This window comes from Neovison vison, chromosome 11 (assembly GCF_020171115.1).
Source record: "Neovison vison isolate M4711 chromosome 11, ASM_NN_V1, whole genome shotgun sequence".
NCBI classification, from domain to species: Eukaryota; Metazoa; Chordata; class Mammalia; order Carnivora; family Mustelidae; genus Neogale; species Neogale vison.
This window is the reverse complement of record NC_058101.1, coordinates 176,488,997-176,513,358: the sequence shown is the minus strand read 5'-3', so window position 1 is coordinate 176,513,358 and position 24,362 is coordinate 176,488,997. Positions and strand designations below refer to the sequence as shown.

The following is a 24,362-nucleotide window of genomic DNA, read 5'->3' as shown; positions in this document are numbered from 1 at the left end:
ACATAGAAACATTCAAACAAATTAAATAAATACACTATACAACATAGATTGCAACCAAACTAAATGATTATCCTATTAAATACTACAGTGAAATATGCAGAATTGGCTATTTTTTAAAAAATATTTTATTTATTTATCTGATAGAGATCACAAGCAGGCAGAGGCAGGCAGAGAGAGAGAGGGAAGCAGGCTCCCTGCTGAGCAGAGAGCCGATGCGGGGCTCCATCCCAGGACCCTGGGATCATGACCTAAGCCGAGGGCAGAGGCTTTAACCCACTGATCCACTCAGGCACCCAGAAGAATTGGCTATTTTTTTTTCCCTCAATTTATTTATTTTCAGAAAAACATTATTCATTATTTTTTCACCACACCCAGTGCTCCATGCAAGCCGTGCCCTCTATAATACCCACCACCTGGTACCCCAACCTCCCACCCCTCCGCCACTTCAAACCCCTCAGATTGTTTTTCAGAATTGGCTATTTTTAAGTTAAATTCCTTCTGTTATCATTTGTTACCTATACCAATATTTTCTTGATAAATAGACACTAAAATTAGATTCAGGAAAATCATTACATAGGAATACACACACACGCGCGCGCGCGCGCGCGCACACACACACACACACACATATATATGAGGCTAGCCTTCTCCATTTCTTTTTACTTTTTCCGTTTATAAACTGAGAAAACAATCATTTAATTTTGTGCATAAATATGTAAGGAATGTAAGCGTAAGTGTTCTATGGAAGGGGTACTTAAGAATTGTCTGGCAAAAAAGTCCTTGCAAACTGAAATTATGCAAGTCACAACATGCATATTTATCCAGAAAATTAATGCTCTTACCAAGTTATTCCCTTCCCATGTGTGAATGTCATACTGATGGGAAAAAAAGGTTTGCATATCATCTTTTACTAGCCAGATCATCCTAAGCTAAGTTATACACAATGGAATAAATAAATAATGGGCAAATAAAGTTTTTGTTTCAGGATCATTTCATATCTGTGATTTCTTTCTTTTTTTTTTTTCTTTTTTTTGGCCTAACACTTCAATTACAAAACCATACTGAGGCAGAAGAACACACAGACACACCCATTCCATATTTACCTTTTCATTTAGTTTCCTAAACCAAAGAGTTTTCTAAGAAACAAAGTTATCTATGATTGAAGAATTTAGATACCTTTCTTTTTCCTCTTCGTGCGTGCACGTATGTTTATTTTGACCTGAGGCTCAAATTATAAATTCCGAGGTAGATACGGTTAAAACAGGCAACTGTCTGCCAGCAAACAAATGGCAAATTACCATTTTCTGTTTTCCTGCCCCACAGTAATTCAGTCATTGTCCCAGAAAACTACGACGTGGACTATTAACATTGCCAAGGACTTCACCAGCAAATAGCCCATCTGCAGAAGATGCACTTACGACCCTCACGTCATCCCTGAATGCGTTTCCAAAGTCCGCGTTTTGAAAAATAAAACTCAAGCCCATGAGGGAAGCAGGATATTCTGGCTGGTGCATCCCCTGGAGCGTCTCTCCGCGCAGCGTGCCGTGGGTGGGCGGCCACGACTGCGACTGCGGCTGCGCGGGCTAGTCCGCCGAGAGGGCGGGGTGGGCGAAGCAGAGGCGCCCCGCCCTCCCCCACGCCTCGCCTCAGACCGTGCTGGCCCTATAGCCCCACCCGCCGCGAGCGCCGGGCCCCGTGGGAGCCGCCGCCGTTTCGCAGCCAACAGTCATCACCTTGGCAAGGCCGGCAGGCCCCGCAATGCTGTCTCTCCTGCTGATCCTCTCGGGCCTGGGCCGGCTGACCTCCGAGGGCCATCGTGAGTGAAGGACCCTGCCCCATCGAGGGGCACCTGTCGCAGAGCCTCTGGGCGTGGCGGGCCCCAGAACTTTGCTCCAGAACCCCGGGTCCGGCTGGGGAGAGCCCGGTGTCTTGTCACAGCCCGCTTAGAGTCAGCATCCTCCTGGCCTGCTGCTGCTGTACAAAGTCTGATTTTGCGTGCCTGTGTCGTGTTTGGGGGTGGGCTTGGAAGTTCAAGGAGTGACGGGATGTGACGGGACACGGGAAGAAGGATGCTGCCAGGCACTAGGCAACGCTCACACGTGTTTTCCTTACTGTAGATCTTGAACCATCGCTTCTACAAATTACGGTGCCACGGAAGATTGAGACAAATACCAGTGATGGTGAAGTTTCAGAAACGCGGGTAAGAAATTACTTTTTAAATTTCTATTTATTTATTTTTGAGACAGAGAGAGAGAGAGAGTGCACGAGTGGGGTCAGAGGCAGAGGCAGAGGAAAAGAGAGAATCGTAAGCAGGCTCCCCACTGAGGGAAGAAGTTGATGGGGGGGCTCCAACTCTTGAAGGGAAAGTACAACTGAGCTGAAATCGAGTCGGGGGCTTAACCAACTGAGCCCCCAGACATCCTGTGGAAATCACTTTTTTAAAATGAGTGCTTTGTTTTTATTGGACTACATGATCCACATCAATTCATGCCGATCCCTTTGAAATTTTTTGTTCCAGTTACTGTGTTAAAGAGTCATTTTGTCTCAATGAAACTAAGAGTTTTGATTTTCCTTTTCATTTTCCAATGAATATTATGAAACATTTAAAAAACTGACTGAGAAAAAAGTACCCCAAGTTCCTATCACACAAAATAATATATAGATCTACTGGACTTTTTTCCTAGAAAGTATGTACGTTTAGATATTTATTCTGTGTTTATGAGGTCACACTAATATTGACCTTGTAACATGATTTTTAAAACGACTGTATATAACTTCTTGAAGCCTATATTTGCATATATAGGCATATATAACCCTGTTAATGTAGTATTTTTAATCTGGTCAAAAAGTATAGCATGTACATTGTAAAATTAAATCTAGAGAGCACAAAGAGTTAAGGAAGTGAATGTCTGCCTCAGTTTCTATTTGAACTGAATTTGGACTGAATGAAATTTTAGAGACATGCACTATCCTACACTTATATTTTTAATAATAACATATGAGTGTTCTAATTGGCTTTTAATTTATTTATAAAGTTAGAATTTACTTTTATGATCATAAATACAACTTTGTCATTTTATATTTTATCAACTTTTATATATATTTTTTCCAATTTATTTATTTTCAGAAAAACAGTATTCATTATTTTTTCACCACACCCAGTGCTCCATGCAAGCTGTGCCCTCTATAATACCCACCACCTGGTACCCCAACCTCCCACCCCCCCGCCACTTCAAACCCACCTTTTATATTTTTTATAAGTGCACAATTATCTCATTATATGGCTATACCATCATTCCTTGTCAAATTTAAAAATGTAGTTTTTAAAGATTGTATTTATTTTAGAGAGAGAAAGAGAGAGAGAGCACAACAGCAGAGGGAGGGGTAAAGGAAGGGACAGAGGGAGGGGGATTAGCAGACTCCCTGATGAGCAAAGGAATTGATGATCCAGGGCTGGATCCCAGGACCTTGGAATGATGACCTGAACTGAGCAGAAGGCAGACACTTAACCCACTGAGCCACCCAGGAACCCAAACATGTAGTTTTTAAGTTCTCTTGAATAGTCATCTTCATAGGATCAATGGGAAGGTCATTAAAGAAAAATGATAAATATCACAAAATGTCTTTCATGAAAGTTGTGTAAGTTGACTCCCACTAACAAAGGAAAGAATTATGACACTTATTTTCTAGAGGGCTTGCCAAGCTTCATTCAGGCTTCTCATTTCTGTTAATATGAGCATGAAAATGAATATTTGACTTTTAACTGGCATTTTTTTTTACTAAGTCTTAAGATAACATGCCTTTATATATATTGCCTATTTGAATCTTTTCTTTCTTGTTAATTCTTACTGATTTTGCCCCTTTTTATAGGAATTAGACGTTTTGGTTAGGACACTTTGTTTTCAAGAAAGAAGTGTGGAGGCGCCTGGGTGGCTCAGTGGGTTAAAGCCTCTGCCTTTGGCTTGGGTCATGATCCCAGGGTCCTGGGATTGAGCCCTGCATTGGGCTCTCTGCTCAGCAGGGACCCTGCTTCCTCCTCTCTCTCTACCTGCCTCTTTGCATTCTTGTGATCTCTATCAGGAAGAAAAAAAGAAAGAAAGAAAGAAAGAAAGAAAGAAGTGTTGATGTAAAGACATTCAGGGATCTGATAGGAATCCAAGGATTGGAACCTCAGTGGCCAGATTTCAGAGAAGCGTTGAATTGCTAACTGGAAAATTGTTAGATACGGGAGCAGGTTTTATAGACTGGGTGGTCTCTTTGCCTTTATGGCACCAAAAAAATCCCACGATTATGTATTCATAAAAGCCATTATACCAAAAATAAATATCCAGAGAGTTTAAACTGTTTAAAGGAGTATGACATACACTGGGAAAATGCTAACCAAAAGCAAACACAAGTATCCATGAGAAAAGTAGAAAAAAATCAACATTTAGAACACACAACCATACACCATTATGAGGGATAAACATCATTACTTAATAAATATTCTAAATTTGGATATATTTAAAAATGTTCTTGAGGAAATGGATAAAAATATGTTTTGCAGCAGTCAGACTAACAATATCCTTGGATTTCCTGGTTCTCGTATCTTTTAATTATTGTTATAAATGAGCAGTGAATATAAAAAAATGCTCTCAACATATGTAAGAATTGATTGCACTAGAGGGACAAATTTTCAAATCACTTTCATATATCTTTCTCAAATGTTGGTTTACAAATCATAAAAGGATTCAGAAAGATAAAGATAATTTGAGTAATAAGACATTTTATTTGATGGATTAATACAGAAGTGAACCCATCACAGTGAATATATTGTTTTCTCCTCTCTGCTGTTCACTAGGACTCACTAGACTCTACAGGGTATAACTGTGAGGCTTTTTTGTAATGACAAAGCATATGATGCAGCAAGAGAAAGAGAATTCAGGCAAATATCAGGAATTTAAGAAACATCCGTATGAACCCAAACTCTGTGCTTCTGGAACAAGCCAAGTCTCTGCTTGAAGTAACAAGACTTAGTTGGGGAGGGGTGGATTTTGGCTTTTAGAGAACTCCTTAAAAGGCTTTCAGTGACTCTCTCAGTAGCCAAGCCAGCCTCATCAGACTAGGTAGGGAAACATTAAAGAAGCTATCCTTGGCCAAGAAAGTTTTCAAACCCTAAAAAGTACCTTACAAATCTTACTGCCTTTGTCTTAGCTGGGAGTCAGAAACATCTAAACTTCTAGACAACCCCGAAGTAAAGATAGTGTTTTTCTAATCCAGCTATAATTTGCCTTTATTTCTATAGTTATAATACACATTCTTCTCAGGAATAAGCAGATTATTCAACAAAACTGACAAAAGGAAAAACATTAAAAATCAAATATTGACAATACAGTATCTATAACAATTCAATTAATTTAAATCTTTTTTTTTAAAGATTTTATTTATTTATTTGATAGAGAGATCACAAATAGGCAGAGCGGCAGGTAGAGAAAGAGGAGGAAGCAGGCTCCCTGCTGAGCAGAGAGTTCGATGTGGGGCTCCTTCCCAGGACCCTGGGATGGTTACCTGAGCCAAAGGCAGAGGCTTAACCCACTGAGCCACCCAGGCGCCTCTCAATTAATTTAAATCTTAAAAAGTTTTAAAAATGTGTATGGGAATATAAAAATACACTTCTACATTATTCATGGGTTGAACAAGAAATCCTAAGTCATAATGTATATTAAGTGATAATGGATGAAATTGAAGAAATTACAACCCCAAAGTTGAGTCATATTCTGAAGATGACATTGAGGCATACTTTATAATTGTTTGCAATTTTGCTAATTTTACTCTTGTTTGCACCCAACAACCAAGATTCAAAATATGTAGTGAAGAAAACTGTAGATTAAGAGGAGAAAAAAATAATATCACAATAATTTGGGAAGAAGTTTACACATTTTTTTAAAAGACTTATTTATTTATTTTATAGAAGGGGGAGGGACAGAGGGAGAGAGAGTTAAGCAGACTGCACTGAGCGGGGAGCCAGATGTGAGGCTCCATAACACAACTCTGAGATCATGACCCTTAGATCATGACCTGAGCCAACATGAAGACCCAAACTCTTAACTAACTATGCCACTCATATGGCCCAATACATTTTTTTTGATAGCTGTAAGCTTACAGAAGACTGAACATGAGACATTTAAAATGACTTCTGCAGAAAACAGTACCCAATGACAAAATCTACATTCTTTGCAAATGTGGAAAATTTACCCACATTGACCATGTGCTATGCCATGAAGAATGTGTACGTTTTATGATGATGTCACAGATTGGGTTCTTTAGGATGCAGTCTTTGAGAAGATTCCTGTGAAGACTGTTTATTAGGTTATGCTCTTGTGATGAATCTCTGTGGAAGGGGAGGGGAGGAAGGGGGAAGGGGGAGATGGAGACTCAACCGACTCTCAACAAAATGTGAAGCTAACATGGCCCTTCAATATCTGGAGTTGGGATGAAGGGGTTCTTGTTAAATGTGGGCCATCTCAGAAAGTTGTGACTTGGTGTGAGGTGACCCTCTGTAGCTGAGGCAATTCCTAAAGAGTACTATGAGATGAAGAGTGTTCTTACAATTAGGGATACTTTCTTTAATCTTAAAAGGGAACCTGTGTTGTATCTTTAATTTTTAAATTTACTTGGGGTAGAAATTGCAAAGTAGAAAAAAGATAATAAAATTCAAGTTCCTTCAAAGATTACTCAACATTTTTAAATGTAACCATTTTAGATTGAAATTTTATGGCTAATGTTCTTAGTTTTGAAATAAATTGAGATACTTTGATTTTTATTTAAATTTAATTATGATCAATTCTGTCATACATTCCAAGATTGAAGGAAGATTACAATTATGTGTGTGTGTGTGTATATATATATATATATATATATATATATATATAAAATTCTGAGATGTGTGATATGATCTGTGTCTCAGCGAATGAGTAAATACATTTTAAGAAGTTACAGCTTTTGATTTTTAAGAATTCAGAATTTCTAATAATTACATTCTTCTTGAATAATTTGCTGTAGGTCACTTATGCCATCAAAATTGATCAGAAAATGTACACTCTCCATCTTGAAAAACAGTGAGTGGACATTCTTCTTTTCATACAGTTGTTTTAGTTTCTGAAATTTTTAGTTACTACCCTAAGTTGAGCCTAAGTAAGAGCATGACTATTATATTTAATATGTTACATCTTTGTGATTCAAGTCAGTCTAGAATTCTAAGTCTTCATCTTGAGATTTTTAAATCGAGCCAAATTTTAATTTCATGATGCAAAATTAATGTATGCCAGATAAGTAAAAATTAGTCTCTGTAACTCTTTAAAATATAGCCACAATTGTAATGATCAAGACAATAATTTTATTTGTCCATGTTTAATTTTGTTCTTCATGTCATTTTATACATTTATATTTTAAACATTTTACTTGCTATTATATAACTTTTTTTAATATCTTAAATTTTCACTCTGTGAGGAAACTATTATTAATAGCTTTGTATCTATCTTTCCATCATTTTACCAATTTCACCTTTCCTTTAAATTTGTAGAAACCTACCAAAAAGGTTTGTTTTTAGAGAAATGGAAATACTGTTTTGCAGTTGGGAGGTCTTGTTTAATAATGGTATTCATTTTCTTCCTCTATGTATATATCTTAACTCATTCTTTAACCGGTAACAGTCTGTAGTATGGCACGTAATAATAAGGTAATAAAGTTATTTCCAAGGATTGTCACTATAGAGTCCTGTTTATATACATATAAACATCCTTATATGTATATTCTTATGCAATAGATATTTTGTTTTGTAGGCTTAATACCAAGCAATGAGTTTCTGAATCAAAAAGTATGAATAATAGTAATAATAGAGATAATAGTAATAATAACCCAAACAAAAAAAGTAACAGACATTCATAGAGCACATGCCAATTGCCAGGCATATTTCCAAGCAATCTGTATGTAGTAACTGATTTAATTTTCACAACCTTCCTTTTTAGTCACATTTTGTATTAGGATTTTTGAGAGATATTGCCAGTTTCTGAAGAGACAGTAGCAGTTTAGATTTTCAAAAGCATTCAAGATGTGCTAAAATATTATACCACATCTTTGTGTCAATTTATATTTCCCTAAAAAACTTCCCCAAACAATTATTGGCTATTTGCCTTTTCCTGTTTCCTGCTTCCAAATTAATATTTATTTTTTAGATCAGTTTTAGGTTCACAGCAAAATTGAGTGGAAGGTACAGGAAGTTTCTGTATGGCCCCTGCCTCCACACATGTGTAGTCTCTCCCATTATCAATGTTCCCCACCAGAGTGATATATTTGTTATAACTGATGATCCTACACATCATTACTACACAAAAGCCATAGTTTGTATTAGTCTAATATTTTTTATATTGGCGTAATCATTCTGTAGATCAGCCAACATTCAGCTGAATCTCAAACCACTGGGCAATCCTGGCCACCATTAGCAGAATTACTATGGCTACTTACTCATGATAGTACTTATTATGTGGTTCTGGTTTTTTTTTTTTTTTTTTTTTTTAAAGATTTTATTTATTTATTTGACAGAGAGAAATCACAAGTAGATGGAGAGGCAGGCAGAGAGAGAGAGGGAAGCAGGCTTCCTGCTGAGCAGAGAGCCCGATGCGGGCCTCGATCCCAGGACCCTGAGATCATGACCTGAGCCGAAGGCAGCGGCTTAACCCACTGAGCCACCCAGGCGCCCTGGTTCTGGTTTTATGGTTGTGCTTGTTGTGCAACAATTTTGCAGTTTGTATAACTTTTTTTTTTTTTTTTCCAAGCCAGAGCAAGAGAGAAAGAGAAAGCGAGAGAGAGGGAAACTGTGGGAAGTTGGTGGGGGTGAGAAGCAGAGGGAAAGGCAGAGAAAGAATCTTAAGTAGGCTCCATGCCCAATGCTGAGCCCTAGGGGGTCTCAAGCTCATGACCCTGAGATCATGACCTGAGGCAAAAAGCAAGAGTTGGATGCTTAACCAACGGAGCCACCCAGGCACCCCACGTAACATTTTTATCTGAGAGTCGTTCATACCAATTTGTGCAGAATGAGTTCATTGATTGTAAATACGTATATATGTAGCTATCCAATATATATCTCATTTATTATTTTTTAAAAGATTTTATTTATTTATTCATTTATTTATTTAAATTAACATATAATGTATTATTAGGCCCAGCGGCACAGGTCTGTGAATCGTCAGACTTACACACATCCCAGCACTCACCATAGCACATACCCTCCCCAATGTCCGTAACCCAACGACCCTCTCCCTACCCACCTCCCTCTGTAACCCTCCTTTTGTTTTGTGAGATTAATAGTCTCTTATAGTTTGTATCTCATTTATTATTTATTCTCCTATATATTTATAGTAAGAAAAGCTATATTATAGATGTCTTTGGGCATGATATTCTGGGCACCAGTGAAATTGATGGATTATCAATGATACAATTCTCAAGAGTGCTATATGCTACTAATTTTTACTTCAGAGGGTTTATCCCAGTTTTCACTCAGACCAATAATTCAAAAACATTTCTGTTCTCTACATTCTCAATAAAAAGAGTATCTGCACTCCCTTATTTTTATTAATGCATAAGAAATGTTATTTTATTGTTATTTTAATATGTACTTCCCTGATTATTAATAATATATGTTATCTTTTCAAATGTTTACTAACTATTCTAATTGAATTGCTTCTCCAAAGCTTCTGGTTTTCCTTTTTATTCATTTGTTTTGGGTCACTTATTTTCAATCTATGGCTTACCTTTCTGCTTTTCTTTTTTTCCCCATGACCAATTTGTGGGAATTTTTGTTCATTATAGATATTAATTCTTTATTTCTTTTATATGTTGCAAACATGCTATCTAACCTATTGATTGTCTTCTTCCTTTGTTTGTAGGATTTATTGCTATAAAAATGAAATACTCATATAATCATTATACTAATATTTGATTCCTCACTGTGTCTGTCACATTCCGAATTTGCATTATAATATTCCTATAGTATTTTTAAAATTTTTTTTACATTTAAGATGTAAATCCAATGCTTTCACTTTACTTATTTAACAACTGTATTGTATTTTCCAAGTTTTTTTTTATTGCTTCTTTTGTATTTTTTTCCCTTTATTGCAATTTTATGCTGATGTAGGTATTGTTTAGATTATTTTCAGATCACTTTCTTCAGAAGGCATGTTTTCGGAATCTGTGCATATCTGAAAACGTCCCTTTTCTTCTCACAATTGAATAAATCCCTTAACTTTTCATTTTGGTTTTAAATCACTCACATTTTTAAAAGTTTTACAGAAATCTATGGTTTCATCCTGAGTCTTTCTTATGGATCTTCCCTATATAGTATAGATTTTCCTCTATAGATTTTTTGAACTATTTTCAAATCTTTATTTTGACCATGTTTATTACTAGCAAAATGTGTTCTTTTTTTGGTTAGGACTCTAATTCTGTTCTTTGCAAACAAATTCTCTTTGACACATTTATTGAATTATTTATTTTAGTTTCAGATTTATCATTTGGTTTCAGGGTATCTTTTTCCTTGAAACAATCTTCTCTTAAAATTTATCAGCTTTTTAACTTATTAACTTTCCTTGAAATAATGATTATTTTCTTTAACCAAATTCTTGGTTCAGTTTCATTAGGAACTTGCTTTTAAGTTTTGCCTTCTACACTTTTGTTCATTTTCCTTACATTGGTTGTTTGTTTTTTTTTTTTTTCCATTGAGTGGACCCATGTATCTCTATTAATTCACTGATTAAGGCAGACTTTTTGTTGTTTTGTGTAAAAGAAAAAGGGACCCAGGGTGAATGAACTTGCAAACTAAAGTTTTATCCTTTAAATTATGCTCATCAAAAACCTGTTGAATTCATCTTTTCTGATGGAGGCATAATACTCCATAGTGAATACCCAACTTTTGTAGCAACATGGACGGGACTAGAAGAGATTATGCTGAGTGAAATAAGTCAAGCAGAGAGACTTAAATATCATATAGTTTCACTTATTTGTGGAGCATAACAAATAGCATGGAGGACAAGGGGCATTAGAGAGGAGAAGGGAATTTGGGTAAATTGGAAGGGGAGGTGAACCATGAGAGACTATGGACTCTGAAAAACAATCTGAGGGGTTTGAACTGGCGGGGGGGGTGGGAGGTTGGGGTACCAGGTGGTGGGTATTATAGAGGGCACAGCTTGCATGGAGCACTGGGTGTGGTGAAAAAATAATGAATAATGTTTTTCTGAAAATAAATAAATTGGAAAAAAAAACCAAAAACCTGTTGAATTTTCCTGGCAGATGCTTCTGGATTCCCATTTCCACCACCTCTTTGTCTTGCTTAGTTACTAAAATTTGGCTCTGCCCTTGGGCCAGAATCTGGGTTCCAGGTACTTGCACCTAAATCAACACAGGCCATTTGGCATTGCCCTTGAATATATGTGGAATATGAACTGATAAATATGTTTTGTTTTGTCTGGGAAGCTCTCTAGTTTTCTTATTTGAATTGAGGAAAGGAAGAGCTGTCAGGAATGAGAGAAGATGAAGAAGGATTGGAAAAAGAGAAGTAGAGGTGAATGTACACACTCCCTGAATGCTCTGGTCCATCTTTTATTCTGGCCTTGAACTGCCCTTTGGTGTTGGAGTCCTTGGGAAACCGTAGTCTCCGGGCAATAACTACTGTGGTCTCTGAGCAGTAAAAACTGTGGTCAGATTGTTCCATAACAATCATTATATTCTCTGTGGGAAGATTACACTTTGGTACCCTTTAGATGAGGCTTGTCTGTAGAATTCATGCAGCTTATGAAATCTGAGCAAAACACTATTCTTCTGCTTCTAAACAAAGGCTTTAAGAACTACTGTATGGTTCTACAATTTCTTTTCTCCTTTTGCTACAAGAAAAATAGGTTTCCATGGGGTAGGAGGTATGTCTTTTTCCAGGTTCCAGAATGAAGTTTTTGTGGAGCTGAACCTGCAATAAACTTGTGAAGAACAATCATTGTTGTTTCGAGGCATTGAGAATTTGGGGGTTGTTTTCACCACAGTATAATGTCATGAAAACTAATGGAAAAAGCGTATATATTTTTTGTTTCTTATCAATCTCTGGCTACTTCTTAGAAAATAGAAAATATTAACAAATTAGCAAATATTCATGCTATGAGATTTATTGATTGTTGAATCTAAAAAAAGACTTTGCCATGGGAATCTGGAAGTCCTGGTTTCTAGTATATATAAATCTATGTCATTCTGGTGTCCCTACTGCTATAGATTATATTGCTTAGTATTTTTTCTTTTATAAAATATGCTATCAGAAGGCAATGAAATACTGGAAAGAGGAGTCCATTTAATTTTTGGATATTTGAACGTGTAATATTGAAAGTGAATTTTAATTTCATGATTCTGTTTTTGTTCATGTTACTATTACAATGAAGTGTTATTACTTTGGTTGAATTAGGTCATTTTTAGACCCTCATTTCCTGGTGTATGCATACAACAAATCAGGAACATTGTATCCACATTCTTCATTTATAAAGGTAAGTTTTCTTTTATGCTCTGTAGATTTATGTTTTTTGTATCATTAAGGTGCAGTTGGCAGGAGGAAAAAGAGTGCCTTCTGCCCCAAGGAATTATTGGGCAAACAGATCAGAAGCCCAAATGCAATGCAGCAATTACTATGAAGGCAGATTGAATAGAACGACTACTTTTCAAATTTGGAACTCCAGAATCTCTTATCCAAAAATGTTGTTTAAAGTATTAGCAGGGGTCTGAGAGGAAAAGAAAGTGGGTTAAGGAGCTAAGAATAACACCCCAAATACAGAGTCATTTTAATTGAGATGTCATAAGACCTCAGCAGTGGAGGAAGTGGTGGAAATTACAATTATCATATGGTTTCGCTCACAGGTAAAGCATAAGAAATAGTGCAGAGAACAATAGGAGAAGGGAGAGAAAACTGGGAAAAAATTAAATAAATTTAAATAAAAAATATGCATTTTAAAAAAAGAAATTAAATTTCTAAACAATCACATTCCCAACAAAAAAACTTCAGGTCTACATGTTCTCACACTTTACCTTTTCCAGTCTTTAACTATTTAAGGTAATGCCTCTATGAACATTCATTTGCAATTTGTCTTGTGGTCATAATTTTTTAATTTTATGGGGTACATGCCCAGGAATGTGATTGCTAGGTCATATGGCAAGTATATATTTATTTTTTTAAAAGAAATTTTCAACTATTTTCCAGTGTGTCTGTACCATTTTATATTTCCACTGGCAATGTAGAAAAGATAGAGGGTCTGAATGTTTGCCACTATTTGATCTGTATTCAAAATCATTTAAAATTTTAGGGTTTTGATAGATGTGTAGTAATATCTCATGTAATTTTTAATTTGCATTTCCATAGTGCCCAGTGATGTTGAATATATTTTCATGAAATGAAATATCTATTAATGTCCTTTACTTATTTTCTAATTTGATTGCTTTTTTTAAGATTTTATTAATTTATTAGAGAGAGACACAGTGAGAGAGGGAACACAAGCAGGGGGAGTGAGACAGGGAGATGCAGGCTTCCAGCTAAGCAGGGAGCCTTATGTGGGACTCGAACCCAAGACCCTGTGATCATGACCAGAGCCGAAGCAGATGCTTAACCAACTGAGCCACCAGGTGCCCCTGATTGGTTGTTTTTTTATTGTGATTTTTAAGCAGTTTATATATTCCAAATACAGGTCCTTTGCCAGATATGTGTTTTGTCAATATTTATTCCTGGTCTGTAATTTATCTTTTCATCTTGTTCATAAGGTCTCTCATTGATTATAAATTTTTAATTTTGATGAGAGTTAATTTATCAACTTTTTCTTTTATGAATGGAGGTTTGGTATCAAACTTAAGAACTCCATTTATCCCTAGTTCCTGAAGATTCTACATTTTTTTCCCTAAGGGTTTTACAGTTTTATTTACATTTAATTTTATGTCCACTTTGAGATAATTTTGTGTAAGGTGTGAGATTTGGATCAGGGTTTATATTTTTGACTGAGGATATGCATTTATTTGTTTCAACATTATTGATAGGAAAGGCTGTTCTTCATTGAATTGTTCTTGAATCTTTGTCAAAAAGTCAGTGGGGCATATTTTTGTGAATATATTTCTGGGTTCATATTCTGTTCAGTTCTATATGTCTGTACTTCTGCAACTATCATGCTGTCTTCCATACTTTACTTGTAAATTAAGCATTTATATGGACTGCAGCGATTTCTCCTACTTTCTCAAGATTTTAGACTATCATAGGTATTTTGCTTGTTCATATAAATTTCAGACTAGATGACTTCATAGATACAAACATAAAGATAAAATATTTATTCTTCCTTCATTGAGGATAATGTTAGCTTGTAGGTTTGGTTTTTCTAAATATATTACTTACAAATTGGAGGAAATTCTCTATTTCTAGATTGCTAATCTAGAAAACTCCCCATCAAGGGGTATGTGTTGTAACTTTTCTGTATCAGTTGATATGATCATATGACTTTTCTTTTTTAGCTTCTTGATATGACAGATTACACTGATTGATTTTCAGATATTAAAATAGTGCTGCATATCTAGAAAAGCTACAACTTGGTCCTGCGGATAATTCTTTTTATCCAGACTGGGTTTGATTTGCTAAAAATTTCTTGAGGATTTTTTTTGTCAAAGTTCATGAGAAATATTGGTCTGGTTTTCGTTTTTTGTACTGACTGTCTAATTTTGCTAGTAGAGTAATAATGGCCTCATAAAATAAATCTGGAGGTGTTATTTCCTGGAAGATGTTGTATAAAGAACATGCTAATTTTTAAGCTGTTTGGTAAAATTCTTTACTAGGCCTGGGTGTATGTGTGCGCGCGCACATGCGCACAGGCACAAGAGATTTTTAATTACTGACTCAGTTTATTTAATTGTTATAGGAATATCTTGTTTATCTGTTTCACATGTATTATTTTGGTGGTTTGTATTTTTTTAAGGAATTGGTCCATTCTATCTCAGGTGTGGAATTTAGGGGTGTAATTGTGTCATTGCCCTTATTATCCTTTTAATGCCCTTATTACAGGACTGTTTTATTTCTGACATCAATGATGGCTGTCTTCTCTCTTCATTGTCAGTCCTGCTGGAGATTTTCCAGCTTACTGAATTTATTGAAGAACTAGCTTTTTCTTGCTTTTTCCATGTTGTTGTCTTATTTTCAATGTCATAAAATTTAGCTCTTACATTTATTATTGTGTCCCTTATACCTTTCTTTGAGTTTCTTTTTTCTAGTTTATTGAGGGAAAAGTGTATTATCAATTTGTGACCTTTCTTCTTTTCTGTAGCAAGCATTTTAGTACAAAAATTTCCTGTTCAGCACTGCTCAACTTCAGCCTATAACAGTATGTTTTATTTTCATTTTGATACAGTTATATATATTTTTAAAATTTCCTTTGAGACTTCTTGTTTGACCCATGGAGTTTTAAGAAGTGTGTTGTTCAGTTTCCAGATATTTGGAGATTTTTCCTGTTGTCCTTCTCTGGTGATTTCTTATTTGATTCCTTTATGGTTAGAAAATATATCCTATATGATTTCAGTTCTTTTAAATTTGTGAAGGTTTGCTTTATGATCCAGCATATTATATGTGTCAATAAATGCTCTTGGATAGTTGAAAAATATGTGTGATCTGCTCTTGGTTTGGAATCGTCCATAAATGTCATATAGATCATATTGATTGATGTTATTGTTATTGTTCAATTCTGTATTTTTACTGATTTTCTGCCTAATATTATTGATAGCTGTATGATATATATTGAATTTTTTTTTTGTCTTTCAATTTTATCAATGTTTGCTTCATGTATTTTGAAGCTCTGTTTTTTGATGCCTAATACATTTAGGATTGCAGTGTCTTCTGGATAGATTGATGCTTTTATGATAAAGTAATGATTCTCGGGCGCCTGGGTGGCTCAGTGGGTTAAGCCGCTGCCTTCGGCTCAGGTCATGATCTCAGGGTCCTGGGATCGAGGCCCGCATCGGGCTCTCTGCTCAGCGGGGAGCCTGCTTCCTCCTCTCTCTCTCTGCCTGCCTCTCTGCCTACTTGTGATCTCTCTCTGTCAAATAAATAAATAAAATCTTTAAAAAAAAAAAAAGTAATGATTCTCTTTGTCCCAAATAGATTTTTTTTACTAGTAAGTTCACTTTGTGTGAAATTAATAAAGCTGCTTTGCTTTATTTTTATGAATACTCACATGATATATATTTGTTCAATCTTTTAATTTCAGTCTGATGGTATGTTATGTTTGAGATGAGTTTATTAAAAGAATATTTAGTTGAGCCATAGTATGTTTCTTTTTCTCCCATTTACCCTGACTCACAGTATTTAAAGTAATTATTGATATATTAGGATTTTTGTTTGCCATAACCCTAATGCTTGTTTCTTTTTTTCTATATTTCTCATTCCTTTGTTATTTCTTCTTGCCTTCTTCTGGGTATTTGGACATTTTTTAGGATTGCATCATGATTTATTTATGGTGTTTTAAAGTATTTTCCTTATTATAGTTTCCTTAGTGTTTGCTGTAGGTGTTACAATATACATATAAAACTTATAATAAAGCTTACTATTGTGTGGTACTTTTTACTACTTAAGTAAAATATTGAAACCATAACTTGTTTGGGTTCCTTTATCCTCTGCACTTTTAAAATATAATTGATTAGGGATGCCTGGGTGGCTCAGTTGGTTAAGTGGCTGCCTTCGGCTCAGGTCATGATCCCAGCGTCCTGGGATCGAGTCCCACATTGGGCTCCTTGCTCGGCGGGGAGCCTGCTTCTCCCTCTGCCTCTGTTGCCACTCTGCCTGCCTGTGCTCACTCTTTCTCAAATAAATAAATAAATAAATCTTTAAAAAAAAAACTAAGTGAAAAAAATTTAAAAAAATACAATTGATTAAAAATTCCTTTACATATATTAAGTATCATATGATTATTGTATGATTTTTGTGTCAACCACCAAATGTGATTTAGGGAACTCATGAAATAAAAGATTGCCTTTTATATTTACCACTACTTTAATCCATTCTGTTTTTCCCAATTCCTTATGATGCTCCAGGCCTTCATGTGATATTACTACCTTTGATTTTTGGAGTTTCTTTTTGACATTCTTTAGTGGTATGTGTGCTAGTGATAAAATCTAGTTTTCCTTTTTTTTGAGAAAGTCTCTTTTCTCTTTCTCCATTTTTAAAAGGTGAATTTGCCAGATATAGAGTTCATGTTTGTACTTTCAGAAGTTGAAAATTGCTGTGGTGTATTTTCTTAGTCTTCATTCCTTCGAAAGTGAGATCTGTTGTCATTCAAGTTGGTGTTCCCCTATAGGTTAGGTGACATTGCTTTCTGGTTACTCAGCAGATATTTTTATTGCTTTTATTTTAGTTATGATGACTGATTTATTGTGGGTTACTTTGGGCCCATTCTCTTTGCAGTTTGCTTATCTTCTGGAATCTAAATGTTTATATGTCATCCATCATCGTGAAGTTTTCAACATTATTTCTTTTTTCTTATTTTTAATTTGTATTTCATTTTCTTGTGGTAAAAATACTTAAATGTGAGCTCTACCATCAAAAAATTTTAAGTATATATTTTTGTTAATTATAGTATGGTGTTTTACAGAAGATCCTAGAGCTTACTCAACTTGCTTGACTGAAATGTTATATCCATTAGTTAGTACTCCTCATTTCTCCCTCTCGCCAACTGATGGCAACCACCATTCCACTCTCTGATGGTATGAATCTATTTTATATGTCTCTTATAAATGAAATCATACAGTATTTGTCTTTCTGTGACTGACTTCTGTGACTTAAATCTCTTAGCATGACATCCTCAGGGTTCATCCATGTTATCACATGTTACAGAATTTACTTCTTTTTAAGACTGAAGAGTATTCCATTGAATGTGTGCTGCATTTTTTTTTCAAAGATTCTATTTATTCATTTGACAGAGAGAAATCACAAGTAGATGGAGAGGCAGGCAGAGAGAGAGAGAAGGAAGCAGGCTCCCTGCTGAGCAGAGAGCCCGATGCGGGACTCGATCCCAGGACCCTGAGATCATGACCTGAGCCGAAGGCAGCGGCTTAACCCACTGAGCCACCCAGGCGCCCTGCATTTTTATTTTTTTAATTCACTTATCTGCTGATGTTTGGTTAAGTTGTTCCCACATTTTGGGTATGGTTAGTGAGTGGGGCAGTGAACATAGGAGATCCAGTATCTCCTTGAGGTCCTCATTCCCATCCTTTTGGTAACTACCCAGAAGTGACCTCTCAAGATCATAAGGTAGTTTTATTTTTGGTTTTTAGAGGAATCTCCCTACTGTTTTCATTAGCAACTGCACCATGTTGTATTTCCACTAATAGTGTGCAATAATTCCACTTTCTCCGCATCCTCACTAACACTTATACTTATTTGTATGATAATAGCCATCCTAAGTGGTGGGAGGTGATTTTACTATGAATTGACACTTTGAACATTATAAAATGTCCTTATTTGATTCTTGTGACAGTTTTGACATAATGCTTATTTTATCTGATACCAGTATAACCACTTCTGCTCTCTTTTGGTTGTCATTTGCTTGGAATATCTTTTTTTTAATGCCTTCCCTTTCAGCCTATATGTGCCCTTAAATCTGAAGTGAGTTTCTTTCAGATGGCTTATAGTTGGATACTGCTTTTTTTCCCATTCAACACTCTTACTATGTCTTTTGATTGTATTGTTTAATCCATTTGCGTTTAAAGTTATTTTTGATAATGAAGTTATTTACTATTGTCACTTGTTAATTGTCTGGTATTTGTTTTGTAGTTGTTTATCTGTCTTTTCTTCTTTGCTCTCTTCTATTGTGTTTCATTGAATTTTTTTAAGTATGTTTTGATATTTTGGCCTTTTTCTTTTGTGTAAATTATATTGGTATTTTCATTTTGGTTACCATGGTGCTTATGTAAAATGTCATATGGCTATAATAGTGTATTACAAGCTGACAAAAACTTCAACCACATTAAAAAATATGCAATTTTATTACTCTCCCTCACATTCATTTTGTGTTTTTGATGTCACAACTTATATCATTTCATATTGTGTATCTTCTAACATTTTAGTTATGCTTATTTTTAATATTTTTGTCTTAACTTTTACATCTGAATTAAAGTGATTTATACACTATCATCATATTAATTTAGTATTCAGCATGTTCTATATATTTACCTTTACTAGTGGTTTTGATTCTTATATGCTTATGTTGCTGCTCAGCACCCTTTTCTTTCAACTTGAAGAACTCCTTTTCATATTTCTTGTAATGAAGATATAGTAGTGAGATTACCTCAGTTTGGCTAGGAAAGTCTTCATCCCTCCATTTTTTAAAAGACCTAATTTTTACCTCCCAAAAAACAGAGAGCCCGGGACCTGATGGACTCCCCGGGGAATTCTATCAAACTTTCAAAGAGAAATAATACCTATTCTCCTGAAGCTGTTTGAGAAAATTGAAGAAGGAAAATTTCCAGACTCTTCATTATGAAGCCAGCATTACCCTGATCCCTAAACCAGGCAAAAATCACACCAAAGAGGAGAATTTCAGGCTAATATCCCTGATGAATATGGATGCTAAGATGCTCAACAAGATCCTTCCTAATAGGATCCAACAGTACATTAAAAAGATTATCCACCATGACCAGGTGGGATTTATCCATGGGATACAAAGGTGGTTCAACATTTGCAAATCAACGTGATAGAACAGATCAAGAAGAGAATAGAGAAGAACGACATGATCCTTGCAACTGATGCAGAAAAAGCATTTGACAAGATATGGCATCTGTTCCTGATTAAAATGCTTCAAAGTATAGGGATAGAGGGAACATTCCTCAACCTCATAAAACCTCTCTATGAAAAACCCACAGCAAATATCATCCTCAGTGGGGAAAAGCTCACACCCTTCCCTCTGAGATCAGGAACACGACAAGGATGCCCACTCTCACCACTCTTGTTCAACATAGTATTCGAAGTCCTAGCAACAGCAATCAGACAACAAAGAGAAATAAAATGTATTCAGATTGACAATGAAGAAGTCAGACTCTCTGTCTTTGCAGATGACATGAAAATTTATGTGGAAAACCCAAAAGACTCCACCCCCAAACTACCAAAACTCATTCAGGAATTCAGTAATGTGGTAGGATACAAAATCAATGCACAGAAATCAGTTGCTTTCTTATACACTAACAACGAGAATATAGAGAGGGTAATGTGAGAATCGATTCTATTTACTATAGCACCAAGAACCATAAGATATCTGGGAATTAATCTAACCAAAGAGGTAAAGGATCTGTACTCAAGGAACTATAGAACCCCCATGAAAGAAATTGAAGAAGACACAAAAAGATGGAATACCATTCCATGCTCTTGGATCAGAAGAATAAACATTGTTATAATGTCTATACTGCCTAGAGCAATCTATACTTTCAATGCCATTCCAATCAAAATTCCATGGGCGTTTTTCAAAGAGGTGGAGCAAACAATCCGAAAATTTGTATGGAATCAGAAGAGACTCCGAATTGCTAAGGAAATATTGAAAAAGAAAAACAAATCTGAGGGTATCACGTTGCCTGATTTCTAGCTTTACTACAAAGCTGTGATCACCAAGACAGCATGGTACTGGCACAAAATCAGACACATAGACCAGTGGAACAGAGTAGAGAGCCCACATATGGACCCTCAACTCTATGGTCAAATAATCTTCGACAAAGCAGGAAAAGACAGTCTCTTCAGTAATTGGTGCAGGGAGAATTGGACAGCTATGTGTAGAAGAATGAAACTCGACCATTCTCTTATACCATACACAAAGATAAACTCGAAATGGGTAAAAGACCTCAATGTGTGGCAGGAATCCATCAGAATCGTAGAGGAGAATATAGGCAGTAACCTCTTCAATATCAGCCACAGCAAATTCTTTCAAGATATGTCTCCAAAGGCAAAGGAAACAAAAGATAAAATGAATTTTTGGTACTTCATCAAGATCAAAAGCTTCTTCACAGCAAAGGAAACAGTCAACAAAACAAAGAGGCAGCCCACAGAATTGGAGAAGATACTCGCAAATGACACTACAGACAAAGGGTTGATATCCAAGATCTATAAAAAACTCCTCAAACTCAACACACACAAAACAGATAAACAGGTCAAAAAATGGGCAGAAGATATAAACAGACACTTCTCCAAAGAAGATATACAAATGGCTAACAGACACATGAAAAAATGTTCATCATCATCAGCCATCAGGGAGATTCAAATCAAAACCACATTGAGATACCACCTTAAACCAGTTAGAATGACCAAAATCACCAAGACAGTAAACAACAGTATTGAAGAGGTTGTGGAGAAAGGGGAACCCTCTTACACTGTTGGTGGGAATGCAACTTGGTGCAGCCACTTTGGGAAACAGTTTGGAGATTCCTTAAGAAATTAAAGATAGAGCTTCCCTATGGCCCTACAATTGCTCTAGTGGGTATTTGTCCCAAAGATACAAATGGAGTGACAAGAAGGTCTGTCTGTACCCCAATGTTCATTGGGGTACAATGTTCATGTACCCCAATGTTCATAACTGTGGCAAGAAACAAGATGCCCTTCAATGGATGAATGGATAAAGAAGATATGGTCCATATATACTATGGAGTATTATGCCGCCATCAGAAAGGATGAATACCCAACTTTTGTATCAACATGGATGGGACTGGAACAGATTATGCTGAGTGAAATAAATCAAGCAGAGAGAGTCAATTATCATATGATTTCGCTTATTTGTGGAGCATAAGGAATTACATGGAGGACATAGGGAGATGGAAAGAAATGAGTTGGAGGGGGAGTCAAACTATGAGAGACTGTGGACTCTGAGAAACAAATTGAGGGTTTCAGAGACGAGGGGGTGTGGGAGGTTGGGTGAGCCTGGTAGTGGGTATTAAGGAGGGCACATACTGCATGGAGCAAGGGGTGTGGTACATAAACAATGAATTCTGGAACACTGAAAAGAAATAAAAAAATTAAAATTAAGAAAAATAAAAGTCCTAATTTTTCTTTTTTATGAACAGTTTTGGGTTGACAGCAAAATTAAGAGGAAGGTACAGACATTTTTTAAATATCCCCTGAACCCACATGTTCATAGCCTCTGCTGTTAGTGACCCCAGCCACAGTGGTATATTTATTTCAATTAGCTGCATGATCATGTCACAATTACCCGGAGTCCACAGTTTAAATTATGGTTTAAATTTGGTTTCCATTTCATGGGTTTGTGCAAATATATGACATGTGTCACCATTGTAACATCATACAAAGTAGTTTCACTGCCCTCAACATCCTCTGTGCTCCACCTATTCAACCTTCTGTCCTCCCCTCACCCTGAGAACTACTCATCTTTTTACTGTCTCCATAGTTTTGCCTTTTCCAGAATCTCATGTAGTTGGAATCATACCATAAAAAGCCTTTCAGATTGGCTTCTTTCACATGATAGTGTGCATTTAAGATTCCTCCGTATATTATCATGGCTTGATAGTTCATTATTATTAGGACTGAAGCATAATCCATTGTTTGGATGTACCACAGTTTATTAATCCATTTACCTACTGCATTGCTTCTGAGTTTTGACAATTATGAATAAAGCTGCTATAAGCCAGGTTTGCAGGTTTTTGTGTGAACCTAACTTTTCAGCTCTTTTGGGTAAATAAAAGGAGCAAGATTGCTGGATCATATGTTGAGTGTGTTTATCTTTGTAAGTAGCTCTCCAAATTCTTTTCAAAATGACTCTGCCATTTTGCATTCCTGCTAGCAACGGATGAAAGTTTTTGTTGCTCCACACACTTGCCAGGTCTTGTGGTTATCAGTTCTTCAGATTTTGGACAATTTAATAATTGTATAATAGTTGTATAGTGGTATTTATTTTTAAAGATTTTATTTGTTTATTTGACAGAAAGAGAGACACAGCAAAAGAGGGAACACAAGCAGGGGGAGTGGGAGAGGGAGAAGTAGGCTTCCTGCTGAGCAGGGAGATCAATGTGGGGCTCCGTCCCAGGACCCTGGGATTATGACCTGAGCCGAAGGCACACGCTTAACCATTGAGCCTCCCAGGCATGCCTGTATAGTGGTATTTATGTTTTAATTTTTTAAAATTTAAATTAAAATTTGTTTAGCTTTGTGATGTATAATTTACAAATAAAATTGTGTGTATCTAAAATATACAAATATGGTTTACATACATACACTGTGTGTGTGTGTGTGTGTGTGTTGAAAACACTTAAGGTTTACTCTCAGTAAATTTCGGGTATATAACACAGTATTATTAACTGTAGCTACCATACCATACATTAGATCCCCAGAGCTTATTCATCTTGTAACTGAAGGCTTATACCCTTTGACTAGCATTTCTCCATTCTCCCAATCTCCACCATTGGATAACCACCATTCTACTCTGTTTTGATGAGTTCAACTTTTTGTTTTTAGATTCCACACAGTAGTGAGATCATATAACATTTGTATTCTGGCTAATTACACTTAGTACAATGTCCTCTGGGTCCATCTATGGTGTTGCAAATGGCAAGATTTCTTTCTCTCTCATAGGTGAATAATATTCATATATATCACATTTTCTACACCCATTAATCCATCCTTGAACACTCAAGTTGTTTCCACGTATTGAGTATTGTGAATAATCCTGCAATGAATGTATGAGTTCAGATATTTCTTTGAGAAACTGTTTTCCTTTCTTCTGGATATATATCCAGAAGTGGGATTGCTGAATCATTTTAGTTCTATTTTTAATTTTGTGAGGAATCTCCGTATTGTTTTCCATAATGACTATACTCATTTATATTCTTAAAACTGACCATGTACAGTGGTTCCTTTTTCTTCACATCCATGCCAATACTTTTTATCTCTTGTCTTTTTGATAAAAAGCCATCCTAGGGTGCCTGGGTGGCTTAGTTGGTTAGGCAACTGCCTTCGGCTCAGGTCATGATCCTGGAGTCCCGGGATCGAGTCCCACATTGGGCTCCTTGCTCGGCGGGGAGTCTGCTTCTCCTGCTGACCTCTCTACTCTCATGCTCTCTCTCTCTCAAATAAATAAATAAAATCTTAAAAAAAAAAGCCATCCTATTGGGTGTGAAGTGATACTTCATTGTGATTTTGATTTGAATTTCCTGATGATTAGTGATGTTGAGCATCTATCTTTTGGCCATTTATGTATCTTGTTTGGAAAATATCTTTTCAGGTCCTTTGCTCATTTTATATTTGGATTATTTGTTTTTCTGCTATTGAATTATATATGTTTCTCTTATATTTTGGT

At 35.9% G+C, this 24,362-nt stretch overlaps 1 protein-coding gene across 1 annotated transcript in view; it reads left to right on the top strand.

The window, feature by feature from the left end:
* The first annotated feature begins 1,758 nt into the window (after positions 1-1,758).
* The window catches only part of LOC122919262 (A disintegrin and metallopeptidase domain 3-like), a 106,857-nt gene continuing 84,253 nt past the window's right edge, over positions 1,759-24,362 (top strand). The window contains exons 1-4 of the mRNA XM_044268201.1: positions 1,759-1,816; positions 2,118-2,200; positions 7,042-7,097; positions 12,476-12,554. Coding sequence (XP_044124136.1) covers positions 1,759-1,816; positions 2,118-2,200; positions 7,042-7,097; positions 12,476-12,554 — 276 coding nt within the window. The remainder of the gene's footprint in view (positions 1,817-2,117; positions 2,201-7,041; positions 7,098-12,475; positions 12,555-24,362) is intronic.